We start from the raw sequence: 24,989 nt of genomic DNA, 5'->3' as shown, positions 1-24,989 counted from the left end.
TGTTCTGCAGCAGGGAGAAGTGGGATGTGCTGAGCAGTACAGGCAGTGCTCTAGCCTGGCCTCTTCTCTTCTGTGGTGCTGCCTGTAAGGGGAGGCTCTGGGGAGCTGTGTCACCCCTGGTTATCGGGTGCAGCCAGGACAGCTATAGATTTGTGTGATGGAACGTTCTCACAACACAGCATTCTCACGTAGCGAGGATTCTGCGTTCCAGAGGACTGGGTTTCTCCAAACCGCCTCCTCCAGCGGCCATTCCCAACAGTGCGGTACAGGCTGTTGCCTGAAATCCCTGGGAAAGGGCCATGGCTTTATCATTCCTATAATTCAGAAAATGCTCAACTTTCTTCTGTTCTCCTAATCCTGCTTCTCCTGCCACCATTTCCTTCTAAGCCTGCTGGTCCCAGCCAGTAGGCCAGGCTGAAGGACAATCGGCTTTTGCGTGGCTTGGCTACGTGTTACGGGCTTGGAATGGTATTTTAAAAGGAGAAAAGCACAAAGATTAATGCAGTTGACAGGCAGGCAGATTAAACACTAATATCCAGAGGAGTATTTAAATTTCAGACCTTTACAAATATTTTATACTAAATAAAATACTCTTACTATGTGTTTAAAGTCTGTAAAGAACATGGAAGAAGATTATCAAAAGAACCAGATTACTGGAAATCCCCCTACCTAGGGACCTACTGAGGGGCTCTGTTCATGTTTTTCTCCCCCCCTCGCCCAGGGCCAAGCTTACTCCTGCCCAGCCGCCTGCCCTCCAGCGGTGCCAGCGCTGCGACTGCTCCTTGTAGAGGGGCTGAAAGGGGGGGGGGGGTGTCTGTGTAAACGTGGAATGCAATGAGGGGATGATTTCAGAAATCGCACAGTAGTTAAAAGGGCAGCATGTAACTTCAACCAGAAATTAAACCCACAGTCCTGCTACATGCACAAAGGAAGTGGAGTATTGAGGTAGAAGCAGCTGACTTGGAGCTGTGTCTAAATTCAGTTTCTGCATTTGTTTGAGAGCACAAAGGGATTTCATGAATTTATAACCAGTTAATGATCACCATTCCGTGCTGCTTCACTCCTTTCCCTGGATCCATGGCTCCCAGCTGCAGTGCACTCAGGAAACAGGGGCTGTACCTGAGGCTCAGTCAGGGAACCAAGATGGATATAATACAACATGGACTTTATCTCCCCAAGGAAAGACAACATGCTTTGTTTCTTCAGGTAACTGCTAAAGCTTCTATGGAAACAGCACCCACAGCTGCTTCACACTTTGGGCACCAGGAACATGGTTAAATGGTCATTTGGGGTTTACACTTGGACTTAATGATCTTAAAAGTCTTTTCCAACCAAAGTGATTCATGATTCTAGATGTAGGATGGCTCAGAGGGTCCTTTATTGTCTCAGGGACAAAAATATCTATTCATTCCTTACACACTCTACGTGAATGACCGAGTACCTCACTTTGACAAGAGCAGCCGTGGTAGTCTACAGGTCTTCTGCATCCATGTGCGAGTACAGGTCCCTGAGTTTCTGAAACTTTGGCCCCCACTCCATCATGTCCTCACACACGGTGCCCTCGTCCCCGCCAGAGGAGCTGAGGGTGCTCAGGCTGCCAGCGTCCGAGCCTTCTCCTTCGGTGCAGAACACCCGCAGCGAGTCCGGGGACACAGCCTTAGGATGGTGATCGGCATCTCTAACAGCATCAGACAAGAGCTGAGCAAAGTCTGCGCTAGCGAGAGCGCCTTCTGCAGCTGCTGGTGTGGGGAGCTGCTCCTGCATCCTTGGGGAGGCAGCGCAGCAGAAACTGCTCACGTTTGTTGGGTTTTCTCTCTTGTAGAGGGAGCAGGCGGGGCTGGTTTGGATGGACACCTGCAGCTCTGCCATGTCATACGTGTCCTGGAAGGAGAAACCATTGATGTTAAATTAGCATTCTTTATAGGTCCCAGCACAGCACCCACAGCTTCTCTGAGCAACGGGGTCCAGTGCCTCCCCACCCTCTCAGGAAAACCTCTCTTTCCCAATATCTCTATCTCCCCTCTTTCAGCTGAAAACCATTCCTCACCTTGTCCTATTCCTCCACCCCCTCCCTGATCAAGAGCCCCTCCCCAGCTTTCCTGCAGTTACAAAGGAAAAGCATGAACCCCGTTTTCCTGAGCACAGTGAGCCACCAGTCCCATTCTTAACTGCCACGTAACACCGTGATCCTTACTTGATCTTGTTCCCCACCCCCTTCTTCATTGTAGTTGAGGATATTTTCTCTGATGTCCTCCAGGTCCTCAGGATGTGCAGATACAGGGTAAACTCCTCCATCCAGACCTTTGTGACTCCTCCAGCGAGCCCACAAGAATGCAGCAGTGAGCAGAGCTGTGTAAACATAGAGGAGCAAAACAGAACATCCTTCAGAACCACACACCCCGCCTCCACACAGCAGGGCTGCGGGGCAAGGGGGCTGTAGGGCCCCAGTTACAAATACTCTGCATCCTGCAGTTGGTTGTGCTTATGACAACTTCAAGTTGTGCTTTAAAGAGTATTTTTAAATGCTCTTTAAAATACTTGTCGTCAAAGACATGATCTTTCTCTCTAGAGAGATCCTGCTTTGTCTTCCCTCTTCTCTTTGAGACCCAATTCCTTGGCCTGGAGCCGGCTGAGGAACCCAAAGTGGCTGTTGGGAGTTGTGACACAACTGGTGAGATGCTAGAGACTGCTCCTGTCTGACCAAGCATGTCCCCACCGGACAGAGTGTTTCTCCTAGACTGAAATGCGCGTTTTGTGCTCAGTCGTCTTTCATACAACACTCATTTGGTAGCAATTTCAATTCTTGCTGTTCAAATGAATTTGCTTCCAGTTGTGCATGTGAACGGTTTCATAACAACGAAGTGAAAATGTGCAGAAAATAAAAGTGCAGAGACTCAGAAATGTTGACTCACTTTGCCACACGCACACAGGGATGAAAGAGACGCTACTGATGGAGCTGAGGGCACGGCAAAGAAACGAAGGCAGAGACAGGACTCCATTAGGAAACAGTTTTTCAGCAGGAGGATGAGATGATGGCTATTCGGGACAAGATGGATAAATGAGTTCACCAAAGGTAATACAAGATGTAGTTGCCGTAACTACCTAACAGCGCCAAAAAGCAAACACAGATGGCAAACATGGAGCTGAAGCTCAGGCCTGTATCCTTGTGGAAGATGGCCAGCGTGATTTCGCAGTTCCGCCCAGCGTAGCCATCCGGACAGCGACACTGGAACTTGGTTGGTGACTGCGAGATGCAGGTACCGTAGTTACAGGGCCGTTCAGCACAGGCAGTGTAGATGCACTGGGTGCCCGTGGCGTTCTCCACAATCATGTGTCCTGGAGGGCAACTGAAAACACAAAGGCAAAACGAGACCATGAAACTTTGAGAAAAGTAGACACAAAAGACAGCATTTTAGACTTTGAACAGTCTTTGATGACACTGTACATACTTATCTCTAGCAGCTATTTCAGAAACTGTAACGCCAAATAACCACAGGATTGTAGTCTTTCCTGTAGCAGTGCTAGACCCGTGAGCTCCATGGCTGGAGACCTTCACATCTGGTGCTTTCAGATACTGGGTAGTTCCACTGGTTTCTGCCAGGTTACCCATGTAAGAAATAGCTGAGTTGGGGCCTGCAGTTCTGCCCAGGCACAACAAGCTACGCTGTGTCCTTTGTGTTTCCATCACAGGGGATTTCTAGGACAAAATACGTCTTTAGGAAACTCAGTTTGTGCAGACAGTGGCAGGCAGTAATGATGCAAGTGAACATCTTCACAGCACAACCAACGTGTCCTCACCTCAGCCTCAGCCCCAGCCACACACGGGACCTCTGAGCTTAATTGTACGGTGTTTTTCATTGAAGCTGGATGGCCCTCAAGGGAGCAGAGGTCACAGCTTCCAACAGTGGGGGATCTCAGACACTAACATGAAAGCACATCTGTATTGCACAGCCCAGCTTCACGAGGCAGAGAGCTGTGCTTGTGTTCCACACCACTCATGCCAACAGAGCTTCTTCCCTGCTTTGCAGGGGTTAAAAACATTGTGGATTTGCTGCTATCCTTTAAAAACAGTCAGTGAAGAAAGGCAGCTGTAATGGTTACAGAATCAATGGAGAAAGTTAATTTACATCAGCTAAGGGCAGTACCTGAGAGGACAGTGTTCTCTGATATCCATGCAGGCACCTCCCTTAGTGTTTCACTGGGGTCCATTGCATTTGATGGGATCGCGCTTGGCAGCCTCCTGGTTGCCCCCTTCAGCATCCACCCCTTCCCACCTGCATCTGCAGGGGTTTGGGTGTTTATTTCCAGCACTTACCTGCATTCGTACGTCATCCACAAATCGATACAAATAAATTCCTGGTTACAGGGGTTATTCCTACAAGCCTCTGAAGAACAGCCCTCTCTGATGCCTTGGGCGCTTAACACCGACACCAGCTCCTTCGCATGAGTATCCAGAGGGATCCTGTAGTTATTGAATCTGACATCCTTCATGCACCCTGCAGCAGGGCACAGAGAACACTGTTTAAAAGCCGTTCAGCAAGAAGGATTGAAGCAGCTGTAAGATTCGGCACTGTCTAAATCCAAGACTGAACTAAACTTTCTTTACTTAGTCCTAAACTTTCAGGGCATTGTGTTCTTTGTTTTCTAACAGAATTTATTAAAGTTTGTATCGTGATTCCCATTGTTTTCTAGAAGCACCAAGTGCTGCTGCAGGCCCATTGGCTTGTGTTCAAGACAGCAGAACACACACCCCTGCACTGTGCATTCAACAGAAAAGTCCAAATATTTTGGGAAATGTGTTATATTTGAAAAATCCATTCTATTCTTCAATGTGGACTGGTATAAACTGAGTTGGGTCCAGTAGCTAAGTGTACTGGCACACAATTCCCTACTGTACCTTTTCCTAGTCAGAACAGTTTATTTGTCCCTTTTGCCAAGTGTCATGCAAGAAATCCCCCTTTACTTTGGGCCCTACATAAACAAGGAAGCTCCTCACAATGTGCCCGTGTAGCACCAACAAACCTTGGTTTTACATGTCCATATTCTGAGCAGCGAGATTTAGAATTCCTCACCTTGAAAACTCTTGTTTTGATTGAATGGGTAGGTGTTTCCAAGGATCAAGCTGCTGGGGTCAATCACAATCTCTTTGTACGCTCCTGCTGCTTTCAGAACTTCTCTCTTCCCACCTCCCTCATAAAGGCGAAGAGTAAATTCATTTTCATTTCTCTCCAGCGTGATGGGATGCCATTCGCCATTATCAATGCGGTAGGAGGGAAGGCTCACAGAATAGTCTCCGTCACCCAGATTATATGAGACCACTAAGAATCCCCGAACAACCTTGTGATAATTAACAAAGTAGTAAGAAAAAAGAAAAGTGATATTTGATTGACCTGTAACTGTGACATTCCTTGAACTAAGACTTGTAAGTAGACATGGATCTGAAAGCATTTGTTGAAACCTACTCTGTGCCTGGTGTAATATAGAGCTACTTCAGGTGCTATAGAATGAGACAACCTGAATCCTGGCAGCAGTGTGCTCACAGCAGGAGGTCTTGCACTTGGAGTAACTCTACCCGGCTTCTCTCTCGGATAAATTTATGGGGTTCTTCAAACAGCTGAGAAGTTGGTCCATCACTTGTACCCTGAGAGCTCAGACCAGCTGAGCTGAAGAGGTGACTTATCAGTGCTAGGTACAAACTGAGCAGGTTGTCACGGAGAGCGGCTTCATTAGAACACTACAGGCATCTTTCTTGGCAGGGTTGGACTATGTGCAGTCAGCCATCTGTGACCCCAGCCGAACAGGATGCCGGGGAAGACACATCTCTCATCCTAGTCTGTACAGCAAACTGTACTTCACTGTCACTGGCAATAAACTCCTTTGAAATCCAGTGGGGTTCCACCATTGTGCATCAGTATCTTAAGTGAAGGACCAGATCTATGAGTGTTCATATAATGAATTCTAAAGTTTTTGTGCTTAGAATAAGATTTTGGGTTCTATTTCCAGCTCTTAAGCTAACGTTTCTCTAGGCTAGCTAACTGTTCACTGGCATTGACTGAACTTTACACTACTTCTATCCTGTTGGGATGCGGTGCCCACCTGTAGGGTGATGTGTTCATCCTTATTTCGAGACAACATGCTCGTGATGACACCGTCAGGCTGCCGCGTCCTGATCATGGCTTCAAACAGCATCCTCCGGGCAGGCAGGCTGACGGGCAGCTGATAGCGAATGTAACTTCCTGGCCCAAATGTGTATTCTTTGGCAACTAAAAAGGCAGGAAAATGACCTTCAAACCTTTTTGTAGGGAGAGGGAAGCATTATTGTTTCCAATGATTTTGTAATTAGAGTTGTAAGTAAAAGAATAATTCTAACATACAGCATGGATCCATAAGACATCGCTTGTCTGTGATGTCCCTTCCTCTCCTTCCACAGCTGCCCCAGCCCCTCTCCCACTTGAAGAGGTGATCTCCCTCCTGGTTTGATCCCACTAACACCTCTCCTTACAACACTCACACAGGGCAACAGCAGAAAAGCAGCAGCTCTGCCCCGAGGAGACTGCAGAGTAGCCGTCACGGCAACCAGCGATCACAACCTGCTATTTTACAGTTGTCTTTTTGCCACACTTTGGCCCCACAAGGGCTACAGAAAGGGTCCTACTGGATTGCAAACACAGATCCTTAAGCCAAGAGACTCTGCCAGACACCCACAGAGCAGTAAATCCTAATTCCAGCTGTGCAGCTCTCATTCTGCACAGCGAGCGGTGCTGGCACACTCGCACCTCAGCTTTAGGTTATTGGATATTTCTGAGTATCAACAGACACAAATTCAAATGACTGCAATGAGAACAAATAATTCTGTTCACAAGTCTTGTCATGCAGTCTCCATTACACAGCACAAACACCCCCAGGGCTCAAGAAATGATCCAATACCGAGAAAGTTACTTCTCAAAGAGAAAAGAAAAGAAATTGTTAGAAATCACAGGCAACTAGAGTGAAACATGGCTGTACACAACACAGGCATCAGAAACCACTTCAGCAATCACCACTTGCAAACACTTCAAGTTTCCCGTATTATAAAATTTACCAGCCTACCAATAACAGAGCAGAAAGCCAGACCTCACCTTTATCGCATCGATAGCCGTAGTAACCTGGCAAACACTGACAAGCGAAAGAGCCCCAGTCTCCATGACACCTCCCGTGAATCCCGCAGGAAGAAGAGCCCAGGGTCTCACAGCTCCCATCCGTAAGCATGCAGCCAGGGAAGCTATTCAGGGACTCTGCAGGGGACTGGAGGTCATATACCTTCAAGAGAAAATTGTACGACGCTAGAATACCATTTAAGAAATACTTATAGTTACCTTTTTAAACAGCAACAGCTGTACCCCTGAGTGGTCTGCTCTTATCTGCACTGCTTAAGATGCTGTTTAATTTGCCCATTTGGATTTCAGCTCATTTTATCCACACCAAACTTTGCCTTTGAATAAACTCAACTGACTATGAAAGAAAAAAACCCCTAATATTTCCTAACAAAGCAGACAGCATAAATATACCATTATACAAGCACCATTCAGCAGTCCCGTGAATGCATAAAGTCAGCAGACGGCTGCATGAAGCAGGAGATAGACAAAGGCAGTTTCTGGGTCACAAATACATCTGTCTGTAACAGAGAAATCTTTCTAAGGTAGTTATTCTAATTATGACAGAGAAATCAAAAATTTTCCTGTATTTTACACTAATGAATATGGGCATTGAATAGATTAATGGAAGGAAAAGCTTCAGGTGGAATACAAATCTCCCAAGAAGTTTACTCCTTTGCTAGAGCAAATGGCTACACTTCTCTTACCTGGGTATCCAAGATGAAATTGCGCAAGCAACCAGAAAAGTGTTTGTGTAGCAATTGTGGGTAGGAATATGGTAACGATTCTTTTACACCACCCAGCTGCAGAACATGGTTCCCCTTCAAATACCTACAGAAATTATATGCATAACAAAAATAGATGTGATTTACCTTCAACCATAGGTACTTCATAATAAGGTAGATAAACTTCTGCCCTGCATTTCCAAATCATAGAGGATTTCTAAAATAACAAAAGTATGCAACTATTCTGTCTGCTGCTTTCTCTGAATTAGTCAGTCAGTGAGCAGAAGCCAGCCCTCAGCCAGCAGTTCATACGAGTGCAGCAGGCTGGGAAGCGAACAGCTTACGCACACGTGTGCGCCTCCTCTGGCTCTGCTACAAAGGCAGAAACCTTGGATCAGCCAGGAGCCCCAATACGTCATCCTGCCTTAATACGTTCAAAGGTTGTGAGCAGGAACCCTCAGACTTATATCAAGCAGATGGTTGATGATAAGAGTCATTGCCAATAAAGAGTCAACTGGCCTGATTTCATGAGGTTTTCAAAACCAGCGACTTGATCAATAAGGTGAGCGAAATCCTGTGGGTAAGGGAAGCACACAGTGCCCACAGAAGGCAAATATTAGCCACGTAGCGCTCTGGGACTATCACTTAGTGTTGTGCACTGCTCAAAGCAAGACTGGTTCCTTAAAACTTTAGTGCTTTAAGATCCAGACTTGGCCCAGAGGGCCCTCAGGAAAAGCAAATGCTTCTATGCTCCGAGCCATTAATAGCTTTGCTTCAGTTGGATAGGTAAAATGTTCAAAGCCTGTGGAATAAACTGTTTTTCAGTGACTATAGAAACGTACCTTGCTCTTTGTGGCACAAACCCCAAGACCTCACAGTCTGTGCGATCCTCAGTGAACAGCCATTTCCCTACTCCTTCGATCTCAGAAACAACAGCTGCACTGCACCGATCCAACGTGAAGCGCACATCCTGCGCCAAAACAGAGCGTTACTGAATTCAGACTCTCTGTAAAATTCAATAAATTTTATATTTTTCCTTTGCATTCCATCAAGCTAAAAGGGCTGGGGCTTTTATCCTGCTGTTTTCCACCTTGCAATGAACAGTAAAGCCACAATGGAACCATTTAACAAAGAAAGCACTTGATTCGGCATTTAATTTAATTTATGCTTCTGAATAGTTTAACCACTTTTGCTGAAACTAACTGCATTTGCCAATAATTATCTCCTTTTTGAACACAGGTAATTGATTTCAGTGTCCAAATGTGCCCGCTGAATGTGCAAATCACAGCTAAGTCTTTATGCACATTCCACTGCATTACAGAGCTTAAAAAGCAAGAAAAAAGATTCCTCACATCCCAGAATATTGATTACAACACAAGCAGATTTGGAACTGACAGTGCTGTCTTCCCAAAATCTGTGTTGCTCATCAAACCTACAAGCACAGTTAGAATAATACATATAATTAACTAGTCTGGTTTTGCTACCCTCCTGTCTTTGCACAAGCAAGTACTATTGGAAATACAAATGTCCTGATGTGGAAGAAAAACCAAACAACTGACCTGACCACTGGTTCTGACTTCCAGGTGGTGCCATTTTTTGTCTGCGACGTTCAGGTGACTTGGAAACTGTAGCATCACAAAGCCTGAGCCACGGCTCATCTTCAGCACAGGAACTCCACCAGAGAGTTCTAATGCAATGTGAAAGAGCGATCCAATTCAGCCACGGGAATCTCTCCACACTGGATATTTTAGCAGTTACGGAAACAACTGATCTGATAGTTATCACTGTTCACACGCAGTGGGATCACCATAGAAATATCTAGAATTATATTCTATGACTTCTATTATGCCGAAGTACTCATTGAATATAGTATTTATTTTTATACTTTAGATTGTGCTGCTTCTTTGTCAAAACACTAGAACTCATTCCTGATAAGCACTCTGCAATTTAAAATGCTCTAAAACAATTAACGTGTGCAGGTTTTACAATTCTGTGACTCTAGGAAATGTTTCAAAATACTTTCAAGCCAGAAAATAAACAATCTCCTAAGACAGAAAGACAGCATTCATGCTCTAACTACAACACTGCTCACAGCGACTCATTCCCAAAGACAATGAATTCTGTTGCACACTTTGCAGAAGTACCTATTGCAATGAAGTTTTCTGCACTCTGGGGTTCTGGATTTGATAAAGGACCACTGTAGAGTAGAAGTCCATCTGGAACCACAGTAATAAACTCCAGAGAGAGTGAGCTTTCAAAACAAGGCCTGATGGGGGGAAACCAGGCATAACCATTTCCATGGAAACTGCGCTTCGTCTGCTGGCAGTCGGGGCCATGGAACGAAGCAGGACAAAGACATCTGAAAGAGCACAAACACAAAAAACAGTCTAAATTCCCCAATATAAACTCTTTTTGGTTTTACACACAACAAATGTCACACTAGCAGCAAAACGATGAAGATTTTAGCAGAGTCTCAGAGGTGCTAGCAATCATTAAAATACTTTAAAGAGTACAAAACATTTATCCACTCTACTACCTACACCAAAAAGATGTACTTTTGAGGCCATGTTTTCAAAAGCAATGAATCATTTCACTAAACAAGTAATAGATAACACTAAACAATGGGAAATAAGGAGTTGAGAAAACATTAGACAGGAAACTTGCTGTTTTATAGCGTCACCTGGCATGCACTAGTATTCCTTTACTGAAATTAGACTGGTTTATTCTAGCTAGGAACAAACCTCCCAGAGTTTGCTCTGAAATAAATTGACCGATTGATGTTTAAATTCAGCTCTCCTACATCCCTGCTATGCTGATATTCACTTGTGTTATTACTCTTCTGGAAATGAAAATAGGAAAAGAAAAATAAAGCATACTTCCCATTCCTTCCTACTGAATGAGGTGCTCTTAAAAAATAACATGTGTTAAATTATACCACTGGTTATTCCACAGGGTTTTCTTTCTCACTGACGCTATTCACGCTGCTTTCAGGACCTCAGCACCATTATTGGGCCAGTAGTAAAGACCTGGTTGTCATTAGGTTTACACTCCAGTGCACCCAGGGCTTTTTTGGTGTCTCCTTCAATCACAAGTATAATATATTTATGATTTTTTCACACCTGTATCTTTTAAGTTCCACTTGACTCTTTAAAAATAGAAGGAAAAAAGTGGCAGACTGCAATAGAAACTCCCTCACCTGTAACCATTCAAAGTGTCAATACACCTCCCACCATTGAGACATGGGCCGTGAGGGTAGGAGGAGCACGACTGATGAACGCGGTCCCGAGCAGAACAGCCACAGACTGCGTCCACGGTGGTTGTTACCGACACAAATGACACGCTTCCAGTATCCGTCACCGTTGGGTTGTTGCTCACGGTGAGCTGGTTTGTACAGCTGTTGCCTGCAGTACAGTTTGCACTCCTACATTCATCTACATCGATCTGCGAAACATTCAGCTGCAAAGCTGACTGCACCTAAGAGAAAATACAGTTTAACATGTCACCAGACTCCTCTTAATCAATTTTTACTTCTCCCTTAAATAGCTGAAAAATCTAAATCATGATAGACTTAATGGAACACCTTCATTTCTTGAGTCATAGTAACATCCCTGACTGCACAGGCAAACAAAATGATGGGATAAATACAAGAAAAATGTCCAGTAGCAGCATTTCCTAAAAATGTACACATTGAGACAATTGACTGTGGACACATTAAATCTGTCCTGGCCTCCCAACACTATTGCCAAGGCTCCTAGAGCAGCAATACTCCACCTCCTCAGCGGTGACCACTGCATCACACTGCTCTGCATCCTGAGAGCAATAGGCTATAAATATATATAAAAGTAGAACTAAAAACATTAGATCAGATTTAGACTTCCTTTACTTATACATTCAATATGTATTTTTTTCAACTGATAAGATGAATGACAAATATTTTAAAAATAAGCCTTGAAAACACCAAAACACACACAAATACTGAAGAGCTTCTATCTTTTTTTCACTTGGGCAGTCATCTCAGTTCACCCCGGTAAGAACTCTGACCTTTCTAATCAACTGTCCATATAGCCTCAAATATCCTGAAGTTTGGGATGTGCACCTTGCAAATGACATGGGTGCATGAGAACCCTAGAGAACGTACCTCAGTTTTAAATGCTGCCATCTCAGCGTGCAGTTTCTCAGGACTGTAATACCCTGAGCCATGACGGACTGCAAACCTTACATCTGTCTGCTTTCCACCAACGTTCATCACACTGAAGACAGAGATATCACTAAGCTCAGCCGGTAACATTTTTGCTAATAATTCCTTGAACTTGTCATGTCTTGTTTTGCCGTCTTCATCTCTCCTGATGAATTCCTCTGCTGTGACATCTGAGTTTGGGATTCAAAAAGAAACAAACATGAAATAGTGAGAGACCACAGGTTAGTTTCTCTATTTCTTATTTAACAATATGCAAATTGAAGTGCCCTACAGTGATAAGTAACTCAAGTATTGATGTAATAATAGCTACATCACATAATCATTCAGTTACAGAAGCAGCTGATCTAAACTCTCATCAGCAAATAAAACTAACCTGACAGACGCACAGTGGCTGAGTTTTGTATGGCTTCATTTTCCAGCTCTTTGACATGGATTTGTACTGTTGATATGACATCAGGACAAACTCCATCAGAAACTCTCACGTTTAGGTTGTATGTTCCTTGAGGAGTGTTATCCACCATCATTAAAGAGCCAGTCCTCTGATTCAACCTGAAAGACCTAGACATAAACCACAACTGAGAACTTTATTCACTGACACAATTCCGAAGGCCTGACATGTTACTATGAAGGTTACAGGATCACAACGTATGGGAATTAGCAAACAATCTCAGAAAAGCATCAGAAAGGTGCTTTCAGAAAGGACAATCTGCAAAGCTAATAAAAAGCCGTTTTCGCCACTTGCAAGTCCTCACACTTTCTCATTCCTGAATAAAAGCAGCGTGTAGTTGAACCATAGGGTTCAACACAGTCATCACAGGCAGGGCTGGGAGAAAAGTCCTAGAAGGTGACAAAACCAAACAGGGTCGGTCCAGATTCTCATTTATCCACATGGAATAGGATAAGGTCTGTATGAAATCTGATATCGTCTTCATCTGCCACTGCAAAGGGACAGTAATCAATAATTATGGGAATATTCCTTGACCACTATTAGGGAACAGTAACCTCCAAACCCAGAAAGAGGCCGAGGGGCTGCTGACAGACAGTCAGTCTTTAACTTAGGGCTACATAAAGCTTTTAAACATTGAAATTAAAGCTTTTAAACTCTTATTCGCAGTGGAGAGAAATTCACATTCATTTCTGCATCCTTTTCTGTGTTTCAAGCAGCATGCAGTGAAAGCAAATACCATTTCATGTATATGAATAAATAACGTATAGGAAGGAAATAAGGATTCAATTCAACATTTAGACTGACAGAGAAAACTTCTCAAATCTATAAGTCATGGCTTTCACATGCGATTGTAAATTTAGCTATCAATGGAAATCACCAAATTCCCTTCCACTTTTGATGAAATGATTCCATTTTGCCCTTTTAAGTCTGGGATTTGTATTCCATCAACTCTAATGTTTGAGGGCAAGCATTAAAAAGTCTGCCTATTTTTGAATTGGATGTCACAGAATGCACATTTTTAAATGAATTAATGATGACATCTGACTAAAAATCAACATCACGGTATGATCCTGCATTCTCTTGGAAAGAATATTTCATGCTTTAATTTCTTAACACCCAGTTACCCAAGGGAAAAAGAAAAAGAGCATCCAGAAGGTACCTTCCTTAAAACACTGGCTCTCTGCACATCCTGAACAGAATACACAGTAAAATAATTACAGAAGCATAAATATTACTCATTCTGACACAAATACAATCCTCACTTGAGCAGTTTTCCTTCAGAGAGAAATGTTTTATTGTCCCAGTCATCTTGATCCAGCACAAACACTTCCCCGAGCACTGTTGTTGACCATTTTCCTGTTGAGATAAATTATAATAAATCTGCATTTAATTTTTGCTCTTCAGTGTACTTTATATTCTGCCACATTCATTACTGCACTTATTATTTTCAGATTCCTGCTCAGTTTGCTGATGGTTCTGATCCAAGATTCTTAAAGAAACACACAGCTTGTCAGCTGATTTCTGCCAGTTCTGGGAAGGGGAGTGCACTATGGATGGCACAGGAGAGAAGAAAAGCTGAAAACAACCACAGAATGATTCATAAATCAACTCTATAAAATTCTCAGACAATAAAAAGAAATCACCACATCAGGAGTTAACATTCCAATGTTTTGTTGCTGCTCTCCTATCCAAAAGGCACACCAGGGAATCCAGCAAAAGAGAGGGAGCTTCCTAGGGGTGCAGCTGTGAGAGAAAGACATGACTGAGGAAAGGGCATGGGCAAGAAGCCACCAAGCTGTGCCAGTGGAAGAAGTGGAACATCCAAGCAGCTGCTGTAAAATAGCAAAAGGAGAAACTCTATGGAATCACTGATTCATGCAATGGTTTAGGTTGGAAGGGATCTTAAAGCCCATCCGGTTCCACCCCCTCTGCCGTGGGCAGGGACACCTCCCACTGGATCAAGTTGCTCCAAGCCCCATCCAACCCTGGACACTTCCAGGCACGGGGCATCCACGACTTCTCTGGACAACCTGGGCCACGGCCTCACCACACTCACAGGAAATAATTTCTTCCCAATATCTAACCTAAATCTTGCCCCCTTTCAGCTGAAAACCATTTCCCCTCATCCTATCCCTGCACTCTCTGATCAAGGGCCCCTCCCCAGCTTTCCTGGCCTTGGACACCCCCAAGAAACATGTAAATCATTTACAGAAATAAGTCAACACCCACAAGAGAAGTTACATGTAAAACAGTGCTATATTCCTGAACCTGATGTAACACCAGACAGCGCTTACCTTCGAGACCGTACACGTAGACGTCTTTATGGCCAGACTCATGGCAGTTGTCATTTTCATCTCCAATGGTTATAGTCAGGGTGTTCGTAGAGCTCATGGCTGGAATCCCACTATCTCTTATAACCACTGGCAGGTAAAACACCTTCTGCTTTTCTCTGTCAAAGGGCCTCAAAGCAGTTACAGTTGCTGTGTTATTTCTGTTGTCAGTAAGAGAAAAATCCAAAGAATCCTGATAACCCGGTGGCAATGAAAATGTAAAGGGTGGCCCATTTTCCTCACTGTCTGGATCAAAAACATGAAGCAGTGTTGATGTATGGTTCATACGCACTATTTCAGGCCTCGGTATATTTTCCCAGACTACAGGCACGTATGGTGCCTCAAACATTGGGCCATTGTCATTAACATCAAGCAAATTAATCAAAACTGTAACGCTCCCAGTGCGAGCAGGTGTCCCTTGATCTGAAGCTTCTACAATTAAGCTGTATTTTTGAATGACTTCACGATCCAGCATGTTTGCCACAACCACATGACCATATTGGTCAACTGCAAACTGTCTCATAGGATCTGAATCTGACTTTATGGAATATATAATGTTCCCATTCAAACCAGAATCCTTGTCTGTAGCCGTCACAGTGGCTACTGTAGTACCTACAGGCAGGTTTTCAAAGAGAGGACTTGTCTGAATAAACTGAGAAAGGAAAACAGGGCTGTGGTCATTGGAGTCTTCAACTTCAATCAGACACAGTGCGATACTAGAGAAGTCAAGATCTTCCACTGCAATAGTGAGATTGAACTGTCTTTCGCGTGCATTCTCAAAATCCAATCTTTTCTTCAGTCGAATGGAGGCACACTGCCACTCTCTGTCATTCCCAATATAAAACTTCTGGTCTGGGTCTCCCCCAGCAATACTGAATGTTAAATCTGCATTTTCCCCAACATCAGCATCTAAAGCACACACTCGCAGAACTTCTGAGTCGACGGCGCTGTTTTCAGGAATTGTTGCCTGCCAGATCTTCTCGGTGAATTTAGGTATGTGGTCATTGACATCTGCAACCCAGATAGTGGCCGTGCCAGTTCCTGTCAGCCCTCCTCCATCTCTCACTTCAACAGTAAGGAAATAACGTGCTGTCCTCTCTCTGTCCAGCATTCCCCCCGCTACATGGATTGTACCAGTACTGGGATTGATACGAAACATGTTGGTGCCAAACTCATTTTTCACATTCTCTGTTATCCTGTAAGTCAGGACAGCATTAAGACCTACATTTGGATCATCACGATCAACTGCACCCATTTCCATGACTAATGTGTCTGCAGGAGAATTTTCAAAGATGTTTCCATTGCAACCATCAGGCATGCACGTGAACATGGGGGCATTGTCATTTACATCCCACACATTAATGATTACATCCGCAAATCCCGTAAGTCCTTCTCCACCTTCATCAGTAGCCAATACAACAAACCTCCACAGTGCTCTCTCTTCCCGATCCAGCCTCTTGTGCGAGTAAATGCTGCCCGTTTTCTCATCCATCGTGAAAATATCGGTGGCACCATGCCCGTGGAGTGAGTACCTCAGATCTCCTTCACCCACGCTACTATCAGGATCCTTTGCCATGACCTACAAAAGTTTTGAGAATAAAGACAGAGATTATGAACTATGCAAGGGTTGCATTACATCCTACACGCTGCTACAGGCTAACTGAGTGCAAGCAAAAGTACATCATGCCATTTATTGATGCCAGAGGAATGGCAAACGAGAGGTGGCTGAGGGACAATTCAGTCAGTAAATAGTCTAAAATAACGTAGATACTCTAATGCCAAACTAATGTTTTGTGTTTTCATACACTATGTTGATATCTCCTTTAAAATGTGCGCTATTTACTTTTTAGTACCACAAATGATTCATCCTCCTTACCCTCTTTTACCTATCTTTTATTGAAACAGTCTCATCTCCAAAACTGCACACCCTACCTGAAGTACAAAGACTGGCAACCCATCCAGTTCCTCAATTATACTTCCATAGTATTCATTGATTGAAAAAACTGGAGTCTCATCATTTTTATTCAATACATTGATGATGATAACCGCATAATCTTCCCATTTCCCATCAGAGGCCAACAAGTGAATCTCGTACATTTTTGTTTCTTCGTAATCCAGTGGTTGGGCAATAAAAATGGTTCCTGTTTCTGGTTCCACACCCAGGACTCCTCCTGTGTTTCCAGCTGTGATCTGATAGCGTAATTTAGCATTTGTTCCTGCCAATGACCAATAGTGTCAGAAAACACACATTTCTTGAAGGAGACTGAAACATGGAACACTTAGATGAAGCAAAAATCATACAATGACTGATTTTTGGTATTATAGTTCTGTGGTCTTTTAAAACATGCAGCTGTCATACAACTATACTGCCTATAGAGAAAGCAAATGAATCTCACAGATCAAGTCTTATTCATTCTAGTTACCAGGACATTTTTATCAGCGCCCATTTGTAAGAAAACGATACGATTTATAATAGATTTGTATTTGCTGACACAGAAATTTTTCCCCATCACCCACATTAACGCATTGTCTCCCAAAATGAGAGTTATTTGACTTATGCCTCGCAGCTCCATTACGAACTAATGTTCATGTCCACTCAGCTCACACTGAAAGAAGTTTTAAAATATAGAAACAAAGAGACATTTTCCTCTCTAACACCACTAAATGTGTCTTGGTGTGCTGAAATTACCTCATTAATATTTTAGACCCAGCTATGGGGAATCCCATTACATTACCTTCATCTTCATCATTAGCACTGACTGTAATGATAGTCGAGCCCACATCCAGGTCCTCATCCACGTTTACTTCATAGACACTTTGAGTGAAGATTGGCTTGTTATCATTCACATCGCTGATAAAAATGCGCACGTAGGCCGTGTCTAGAGAGACAAGAAACAAGAGATTAAAATACTCAGCTGTGCCACTTCTGTCAGCTACAATTACTGAAACTGTCTAGCTGCACACTAAATGAAGACGAATAAGCAGATAATACAGAAACAAACCCTCAGGGTTATGGACAATACATACACCAACATTATTCAAAAGCACTTGGATATCAAGTGAATGCCACATTCAATTTGTTTAAACAGATAATATGTGAATAATTGATGCCTAATATGAAAATTGTACAGTTCTCAGTGGTAACTTTTTGTCTTGAAGCCACAAAAGCCAAATTTTAAGTCGTTGTTTCAGCACGGCCCTCAGTGGAGAATGGGATTTTCTGTCTTGAACTTTCCCGCATCATAATTCATCATTACTTTTGACTGAATAAAATACCATATGCAGTGCTCTGAGAAACACCTCCACTACCTAATTATCTACATCCTACAGCTAATGGGTACATCTTTGCTATCTAGGAAACAGTCTCTAAACTCTAACTATGAAGCCCTAGTTTTCTTTTCATTTCAGAACAAAAAACTTGCCTAATCATCATATAAAATATCTCTTCCACCTCTGACATAACTGTTGCACAAACAAATAGTAAAAAAATAACTCACAAATCCAAAACAACGGACACTATTTCAGAAGTACTGAAAAAAAGGCTTCTGTTTTAAGAGACCAGTCCATGCTTGCCACAGACGTCTGCCTCTTACCAGAGTTTGGCTTCCCATGCTTTCCAGGTCGAGCTGATTCAGAGCCATCTATTGATTGGACTTCTAGAAGATAGGACCCCTTCTTCTCTCTGTCAAACACTGAGGCAGTGTATATTGAGCCCGTCTGTGAGTCCAAGTGAAAATACGTGTAGTCCCTGCCACTGTCACGTAATAGGGAATAAATTATCTAAAGGATTAAAAAGAATTTGTTAATCTACATTTCCCTTTGGTTGGAGAGTTCACAACTATGTAAGTACTTCAAGAAAGGAAGAACAGGCTCGTATCCAAGACCAGAAGGTGGGTAAAACTGCCAGCTTGACCATTCTGGTTTGAATTCAACTCACTACCTTGCATGTAAAGGAAATAAACTTGTCTTGTCTAATCAGATCCCAAGTTCACGTTTGCACAGTGCCAATGGAACAGCACTCACACTCAGCTAAGGGTCACAGGCACTAAGGTAACAGCCACAGGCAAGCTGAACTGGTACTTGCCCAGTATCACAGACCATGTCTCCATTTTCATGCACGTGACTTTAGCTTCCATTCTTGTTCTAAAGATTCATCCACCTTCAATTTTGACAATCAGTAACAAATACATCCATTTTTGGTGTTAAATTGACATATCTTGTAAAGGATTCCGTTTTCAGCGCGCCCAATGATTTACAACTCGCAGAAGCTTTTAATATATGTTTTTTCTTCCATTGATTTATCTAATCACATTTTAGGTCTCTGCAGGCCTTTCCAAACCAAAGCAAGTTTTTCACGTGATCTACAGGTTGTACAAATATTTCCTTCTTCGTTTCCCATCTCACAACTACGAGCTTTAGTTGCATTTTTCACATGGCAAGACAGAGAAACATGTAATTAACTACTTTATTTCCTCTCATGTTTCCCTATTAGTCCTTCCTTTTGTAGGTTGAAGCCTTCTAATCTATTTAGCTGTTGTTCATAAATTATTCCATACCTTTCATCATAAAGATGTGGTTCCCCACTTGCTTACCTCACCATTCTGACCAAGGTCAAGGTCGGTGGCAGACACCTGAACGACAAATGTCCCAACATCAGCTCCCTCTGTTACTGAGGCTTCGTAAATAGATGAAGTGAAGAATGGGACATTGTCATTGACATCTAAAACACCAAGAAGAGAGTGTAAAGAGAAAACTATAAAGCTTCAATGACGAAAATGTACTATGACGATACTATAACATCACCGAACAGCTTACACACCTGTTACATTAATATAGACCGTGGTGAACGCCGCCAGAGGAACTGCAGCAACGTTCTGTGCTCGAACCCTCAGCAGAAAGCTCTTTGTTGTTTCATAATCAAGTGGCTCAGCTACCAGGATTGAAGCAGAACCCTCATGTCTGTTTGGAGTCAGGTAGAAACGTACTGGCATGTTGCTCTCAGGAACAAGGCCCTCTTCTAGATTATAAGTCACACGGGGATCACCAAGGGGAGAAGTTGCTTTGATTGTCTGCACAGTTCAAAGAGTTTGCATAATCAACACTTCTGTAAATACAGCAACATTTCTAAAAGCTTTTGTGTATTGACTGTCCCAGATCTTCAGCTCTCAACCAAATACACAAGGACAGGTATTTCTTTATAGAATCACAGAATGGTTTGGGTCCAAAGGGACCTTAAAGTCAACCCAGTTCCAATCCCCTGCTATGGGCAGGAACACCTTCCACTGGATCAGGTTGCTCTAAGCCCCATCCAACCTAGCCTTGAACATCCCCAGGGATGGGGCAGCCATGATTTCTCTGGGCAAACTGTTCGAAATCAGTCCCAACCTTACCAAAACTGACGTATCTCGTGTGGTATTCTCTGGAATAACAACTTCGTAGCTGTCTCTTTCCCACTGTGGAGGCTGGTTTTCTGCACTGGTAATAGTTACCGCAAGTTCAACTTTACTGCTCCTATTGCCTCCATCTGTGGCAATAATATCTTGAATTATAGAAGATCTCTGAGCAGGAAAAAAAACGATTACTTACAGAAGGCCTTGATCAGGGCTCTGATGAGCTTTTTTCCAAAACAAATGAATATATAAAATTAAAGGCACACTTAGAAACACCTGTACAGAAGAAAAACATCCACACCTGCAGAGTACTGAGCTCAGTACTCCCTCCCAGAGGGAGGGGACTTGTTAATTATGCCTTCACCTTCCTGAGGGACAGTTGCACTTAGCCCATCATGACTAATGTATCAAGTTAAGAATCTGTATCAGAAGAAAAACTTCATTTTCTTTCACATTCAGGTTTGTGTCTTAACTCATTGTCTGTTACATAGTGAAGTCCTGCACCTGGGTTCTTGCTTTCCTGTTTACAGTCTCAGCCCTCCAGTCCTTAGTATTAGAATGCCAAAGCTGATGAAATGGGAGGAACAAGTTCTCAGAGGTGGTGCTCTTAGCTGCCACTTCTCAGCTGAAAGCAGGGCTTGCTTAAATGCAATTCACAGCCAATGACCTCCAGCTAAAAGGCTGAAACTCATGTTTAATTTAAACAGGATGTATTGATCCTCTAATGTGAAGGAGTAACATGGAGGTGAGGACAAACTTGTGACTTCGGTTCCTCCTATGACATATTTAGAGACCCAACTTAAAAAGAAAAGCAAGAGCTATACCTGAGAGATGGGTTGGTTCACAAACACCCAGCCTGTAGTAGGATTAATTTGTAAATAATTGGGTTCTTCATTTGCTATGGAATAAGTAATGGCAGCATTTGAGCTGTAGTCATCATCGTGGGCTGCAACACGAAGAAAGCTGGTTCCAACTCTTGTGTCCTCTCTTAGGAAATCTAATGTAAGGGAAGAATAATTCAAACCGATCACTAATTCCCTAAAGCACCATGAAAATCTTACCAAGAAATGAAGAAACACTAAAATAACAATGTATGGAAGCCATAATTTTGTCTTCCTTGGAACAGTGGCCATCAAAATCAAACTGAGTATTTTAAAGAGCTGCTACCACTCCAGAGCTGTGGATCATAGTTGAACTTCAGATTATCACATTCATAGCCTAGAATTCTTTCACATAAGATACTACTGTTATTTTTGTCTTGTATTTTTACTAAGGCACTAACTGCTCTGTATGAAATACACATAAATGGAATGTGAATTTATTGCATAAACCCAGAAGAGGAGGATGATATTGCTTTCTAGGATCTGCACAGTGTAACTCACTGAGAATTATCAGGTTTCATTGTTTTATTAATATTGTGCGCCTCTGGGTGTTTATCCTTAAACAGGAAGGGGTTTTAGGAGAACCACGAAAGAAAGGTAAAACGGCAAACAGAAGAAATGATGACATCCAAATAGGAAAGGGAAAAGAATGTAACCAAAAGCTATCACAAAGATCTATAAATCAGAAAGCAAAGGATATAATTAGTGCTCAGCGCTGCACACTCACACCTGTAATGTCTCTGTGTAGCACCACGGGCCCTTGATGCGCTCAGGGAAGGAAAGGTACTGACATCACCATTGCTTCAAGGAATTCTCCCCTCACGACCCTCAGGGAGGCCCCCGGGTCAGGACTGCACTGCTCACACTGCACAGAATAACCCTTCTGCAATTAGTTAAGGTAAGTGCAAGTCTGGCTGCAGTCACCTCGCTGGGCACTACACCTGCTGCCTGGCAAGGCAGAACCCCAGAATCTCAGACATCAGGTGAGCTCACACTCAGGGCACCGACACTCTATCCAATGACTCTCAATTACATTCATAGCGGGCGTTTTCAAATCTGGGATCATTGTCATTTTGGTCCAGGATGACAACATTTATCTGACATATTCCAATGAGCGGCTCCACTGCCTGATCCGTTGCTGTCACGGTGATAGGATATTCCCTCTGTTTTTCTCGATCAAATACCTGAGCAGTTGTCAAAACTCCTGAAAACAGATGAAATAGACGTATTCTTCAGGTTCAAGGATCCAGTCACAAGATTTAACAATTGCAACCACTCAACCTGTACTGCTCGGGCAAACACAAACTTCATAGACACTTCTATTTACACCTAATTGGACTTAAATAAGTACCAAACTAACTTTAGGAGAATGAGCTTATTAAAAAAAAAAAAAAGTTACATTGAAGAGCAGTAAGTACAGCTAAAAGCCACGTCTCATCCCAAATTAAGCTTTGGCCCTCCAAAATTTAGTCTTTTTGCTGTCTGTAAGGCTACTGTCATTTAGATAAATCATTTATGTGCCATTAGCAATGTTGTAAGATAAAGTACACTTAAAATATGGTGGGTTTTAAAACCTAGTCACAAAACCACAGAAGTTATTTCACACAGCAAAACATTCCCCCTTCAGGGAAAACATCAGTTCATTATTGGACACTAACTAAAAGGAAAATATTTGTCCAAGCAGTTAATGCAGTTTATATTTTGACTGCAATCAAAAAACTCAATGAAAAAGCACAAAGTCTGATTTTATTTAAGCTTTTTCCGCACCAGTGTAATGAAGCGGTTCCTGTAGATGCCAGTACCAGTTCTGATATTTGTTTTACCTGTGTCAGGATGGATGCTAAATGCTGGCAGGACTCCAGCTCTGTGCATCAAGCCATACTTCACCATACCATTGATTCCTTCATCAGCATCAGTGGCTTCAACCTGCAGCACAACTGTCCCTGGAGGCTGGTTCTCCAACACAGAAGCCTGTTCCTGGTAGGACTGACACTAAGAGAGGGGAGAAAATAAAAGAAAAAGTGAGGGCTTACCATGCCAATTGATTTAAAGACATACTGGAGGGGAAAAAAGAAAAAAGACTGAGCTATCCTTCCATTCACATGCACTGACATTAATGTTTTATCTGTACAGTGACGAATTTACAGACTCCCCTTGCTGGTTTGCAGTTACACAAACAACACATGACATCAGGCCGCTGAGCATCTCCAACTAATGAAAAGATGTATTTCCAAATGCAAATATTCTTCTCTATTAGCAAAAGCCTTACAAAACAGAAGGGATACACTTGCCCAACACACAGCACAGCTTTGGTCAAAAACGGGGTTCTACACAAGGTAACTTGAGGACAGCTTACTGATTTACCTTCTGAAAGACGGGCTTGTTGTTGTTGACATCATCTATGTTCACAATGATCTGGGCAGTACTGGTGAGAGAATGGGGCCCTCCAGAGGCATTATCATCAGTAGCTGTGACATTGAGTATGTATTGTGTTCCCTGCAGCTTAGGAAATGGACTTGAGCGAAGTCTAACTAGCCCTGCAAAGGCAATAATCAGTTGTGGTTTGGTTACTACGTTAACTAGTTACTGTTATTCTTCTCATGAGTAAGCACAACAACAAACCATTTTGGTTTACCCATTCACCAATAAACCACGAAGCTGCTAGAGTTTAATTTAGCTATGGTGTTTTTACCACAGTCTGAGAAACTGGTTTTCTGGATTAAATGTTATTCAAATCCTTGTTTGAGATTTTGGAATGTGACACTTAGGTTAGCCATAATAACATTCTCTATTAAGTTACTGTCTGTTAAGTTACCTGTTATCTATAATAACACTAAGTCACTGACTGAAAGCAAGCAATGAACAAGTAATACAAGTCAATTATACATAAGAAAATGATACAATTTTTTTAACATTATGAGGTAGTCTAGAGCCATTGTTCACTGGTGGAGTTACCAACCCCAGAGGTGTTCAAATAACATGCAGATGTGGCACTCTGGGACATGGTTTAGCAGGCTCAGTGGGGTTGAGCTGACGGTTGGACTGGATGAGCTTACAAATCTTTTCCAGCCTTAATGGTTCTGTGATTCTATGATTCTAATTGCATCTGTGGCCTGCACTTTTTTACACTAGGATAGTATTAGCTTCAAAAATAGCATTTCCTATTCAATTTTTATAACTGCTGCCTAATGAAGACCAAATTCAAGCTGCATCACATCAGAATCCATGTTATGACTGCAGCAGCAAAGACGTACTGGGTAATTACCTTTCTTAGGGTCAATAACAAAGTTTCCGTTTTGATTCCCAGACAGAATATCGTATGTCACACCATCTCCGTCGGGGTCAACGGCATTGACTGTGGCAATGAGTGTGTGCGGGCCCGCATCTTCAGAAACAAAGCTCCTGTAGCTGTTAAAAGAAACGATGATAACACATTTATGAATTTAGACAAGAAATAATTCCTTCAGAGCTATGCTTTGCAACACCTGCTGACTACCTGCACACAGGGTACACAGGGATTTGTAATTTATTAATATAATTACATTGATAAGATGCTCCTTCATTAACGAGTGCAACAATAGCACTGACAATCTGACCAATCACCCATGTCTTGTTACCTGCCATAGATTTCCACTGCAAACTTTCAGCATGACTGAAGCTTTGAGGCTTCCCTTCACAACAAGATTTGGGCTAAATGCAGAATTCACTATGTCTTATTTAATTTAAAAAAATGAGCTGCATGATTCACAGCCTCAAAGCAAACATGTTAAACTAAAGCACTGCTCGTTACAGCACACATTCTCACTCAAGCTGCCAAAGCACTTTCAGCGTGGTCTGCGCACCAGCACAACCAAGAGCAGAATCAGATCTGGAAGAAATGCTCA

At 42.7% G+C, this 24,989-nt stretch overlaps 1 protein-coding gene across 1 annotated transcript in view; it reads right to left on the bottom strand.

The window, feature by feature from the left end:
• Positions 1-1,090: 1,090 nt before the first annotated feature.
• LOC138726506 (neural-cadherin-like) overlaps positions 1,091-24,989 on the bottom strand; it is a 36,861-nt gene continuing 12,962 nt past the window's right edge. Inside the window, exons 8-34 of the mRNA XM_069868305.1 lie at positions 24,371-24,513; positions 23,470-23,642; positions 22,929-23,097; positions 22,139-22,309; positions 21,049-21,221; positions 20,225-20,392; positions 19,654-19,903; positions 19,427-19,554; positions 18,428-18,614; positions 17,570-17,713; positions 16,767-17,050; positions 14,799-16,413; positions 13,767-13,860; positions 12,430-12,614; positions 11,997-12,226; positions 11,055-11,332; positions 10,003-10,217; positions 9,418-9,545; positions 8,701-8,828; positions 7,841-7,964; positions 7,119-7,299; positions 6,097-6,263; positions 5,073-5,337; positions 4,316-4,496; positions 3,103-3,347; positions 2,195-2,349; positions 1,091-1,881 (exon numbers count right to left, since the gene is read on the bottom strand). Coding sequence (XP_069724406.1) covers positions 1,471-1,881; positions 2,195-2,349; positions 3,103-3,347; positions 4,316-4,496; positions 5,073-5,337; positions 6,097-6,263; positions 7,119-7,299; positions 7,841-7,964; positions 8,701-8,828; positions 9,418-9,545; positions 10,003-10,217; positions 11,055-11,332; positions 11,997-12,226; positions 12,430-12,614; positions 13,767-13,860; positions 14,799-16,413; positions 16,767-17,050; positions 17,570-17,713; positions 18,428-18,614; positions 19,427-19,554; positions 19,654-19,903; positions 20,225-20,392; positions 21,049-21,221; positions 22,139-22,309; positions 22,929-23,097; positions 23,470-23,642; positions 24,371-24,513 — 6,592 coding nt within the window. The 3' untranslated portion in view covers positions 1,091-1,470. The remainder of the gene's footprint in view (positions 1,882-2,194; positions 2,350-3,102; positions 3,348-4,315; positions 4,497-5,072; positions 5,338-6,096; positions 6,264-7,118; positions 7,300-7,840; positions 7,965-8,700; positions 8,829-9,417; positions 9,546-10,002; positions 10,218-11,054; positions 11,333-11,996; positions 12,227-12,429; positions 12,615-13,766; positions 13,861-14,798; positions 16,414-16,766; positions 17,051-17,569; positions 17,714-18,427; positions 18,615-19,426; positions 19,555-19,653; positions 19,904-20,224; positions 20,393-21,048; positions 21,222-22,138; positions 22,310-22,928; positions 23,098-23,469; positions 23,643-24,370; positions 24,514-24,989) is intronic.

Source organism: Phaenicophaeus curvirostris, chromosome 14 (assembly GCF_032191515.1).
Source record: "Phaenicophaeus curvirostris isolate KB17595 chromosome 14, BPBGC_Pcur_1.0, whole genome shotgun sequence".
NCBI lineage: Eukaryota > Metazoa > Chordata > Aves > Cuculiformes > Cuculidae > Phaenicophaeus > Phaenicophaeus curvirostris.
Note: the sequence above shows the minus strand (reverse complement) of the source record. Positions and strands in the feature narration are given on the sequence as shown.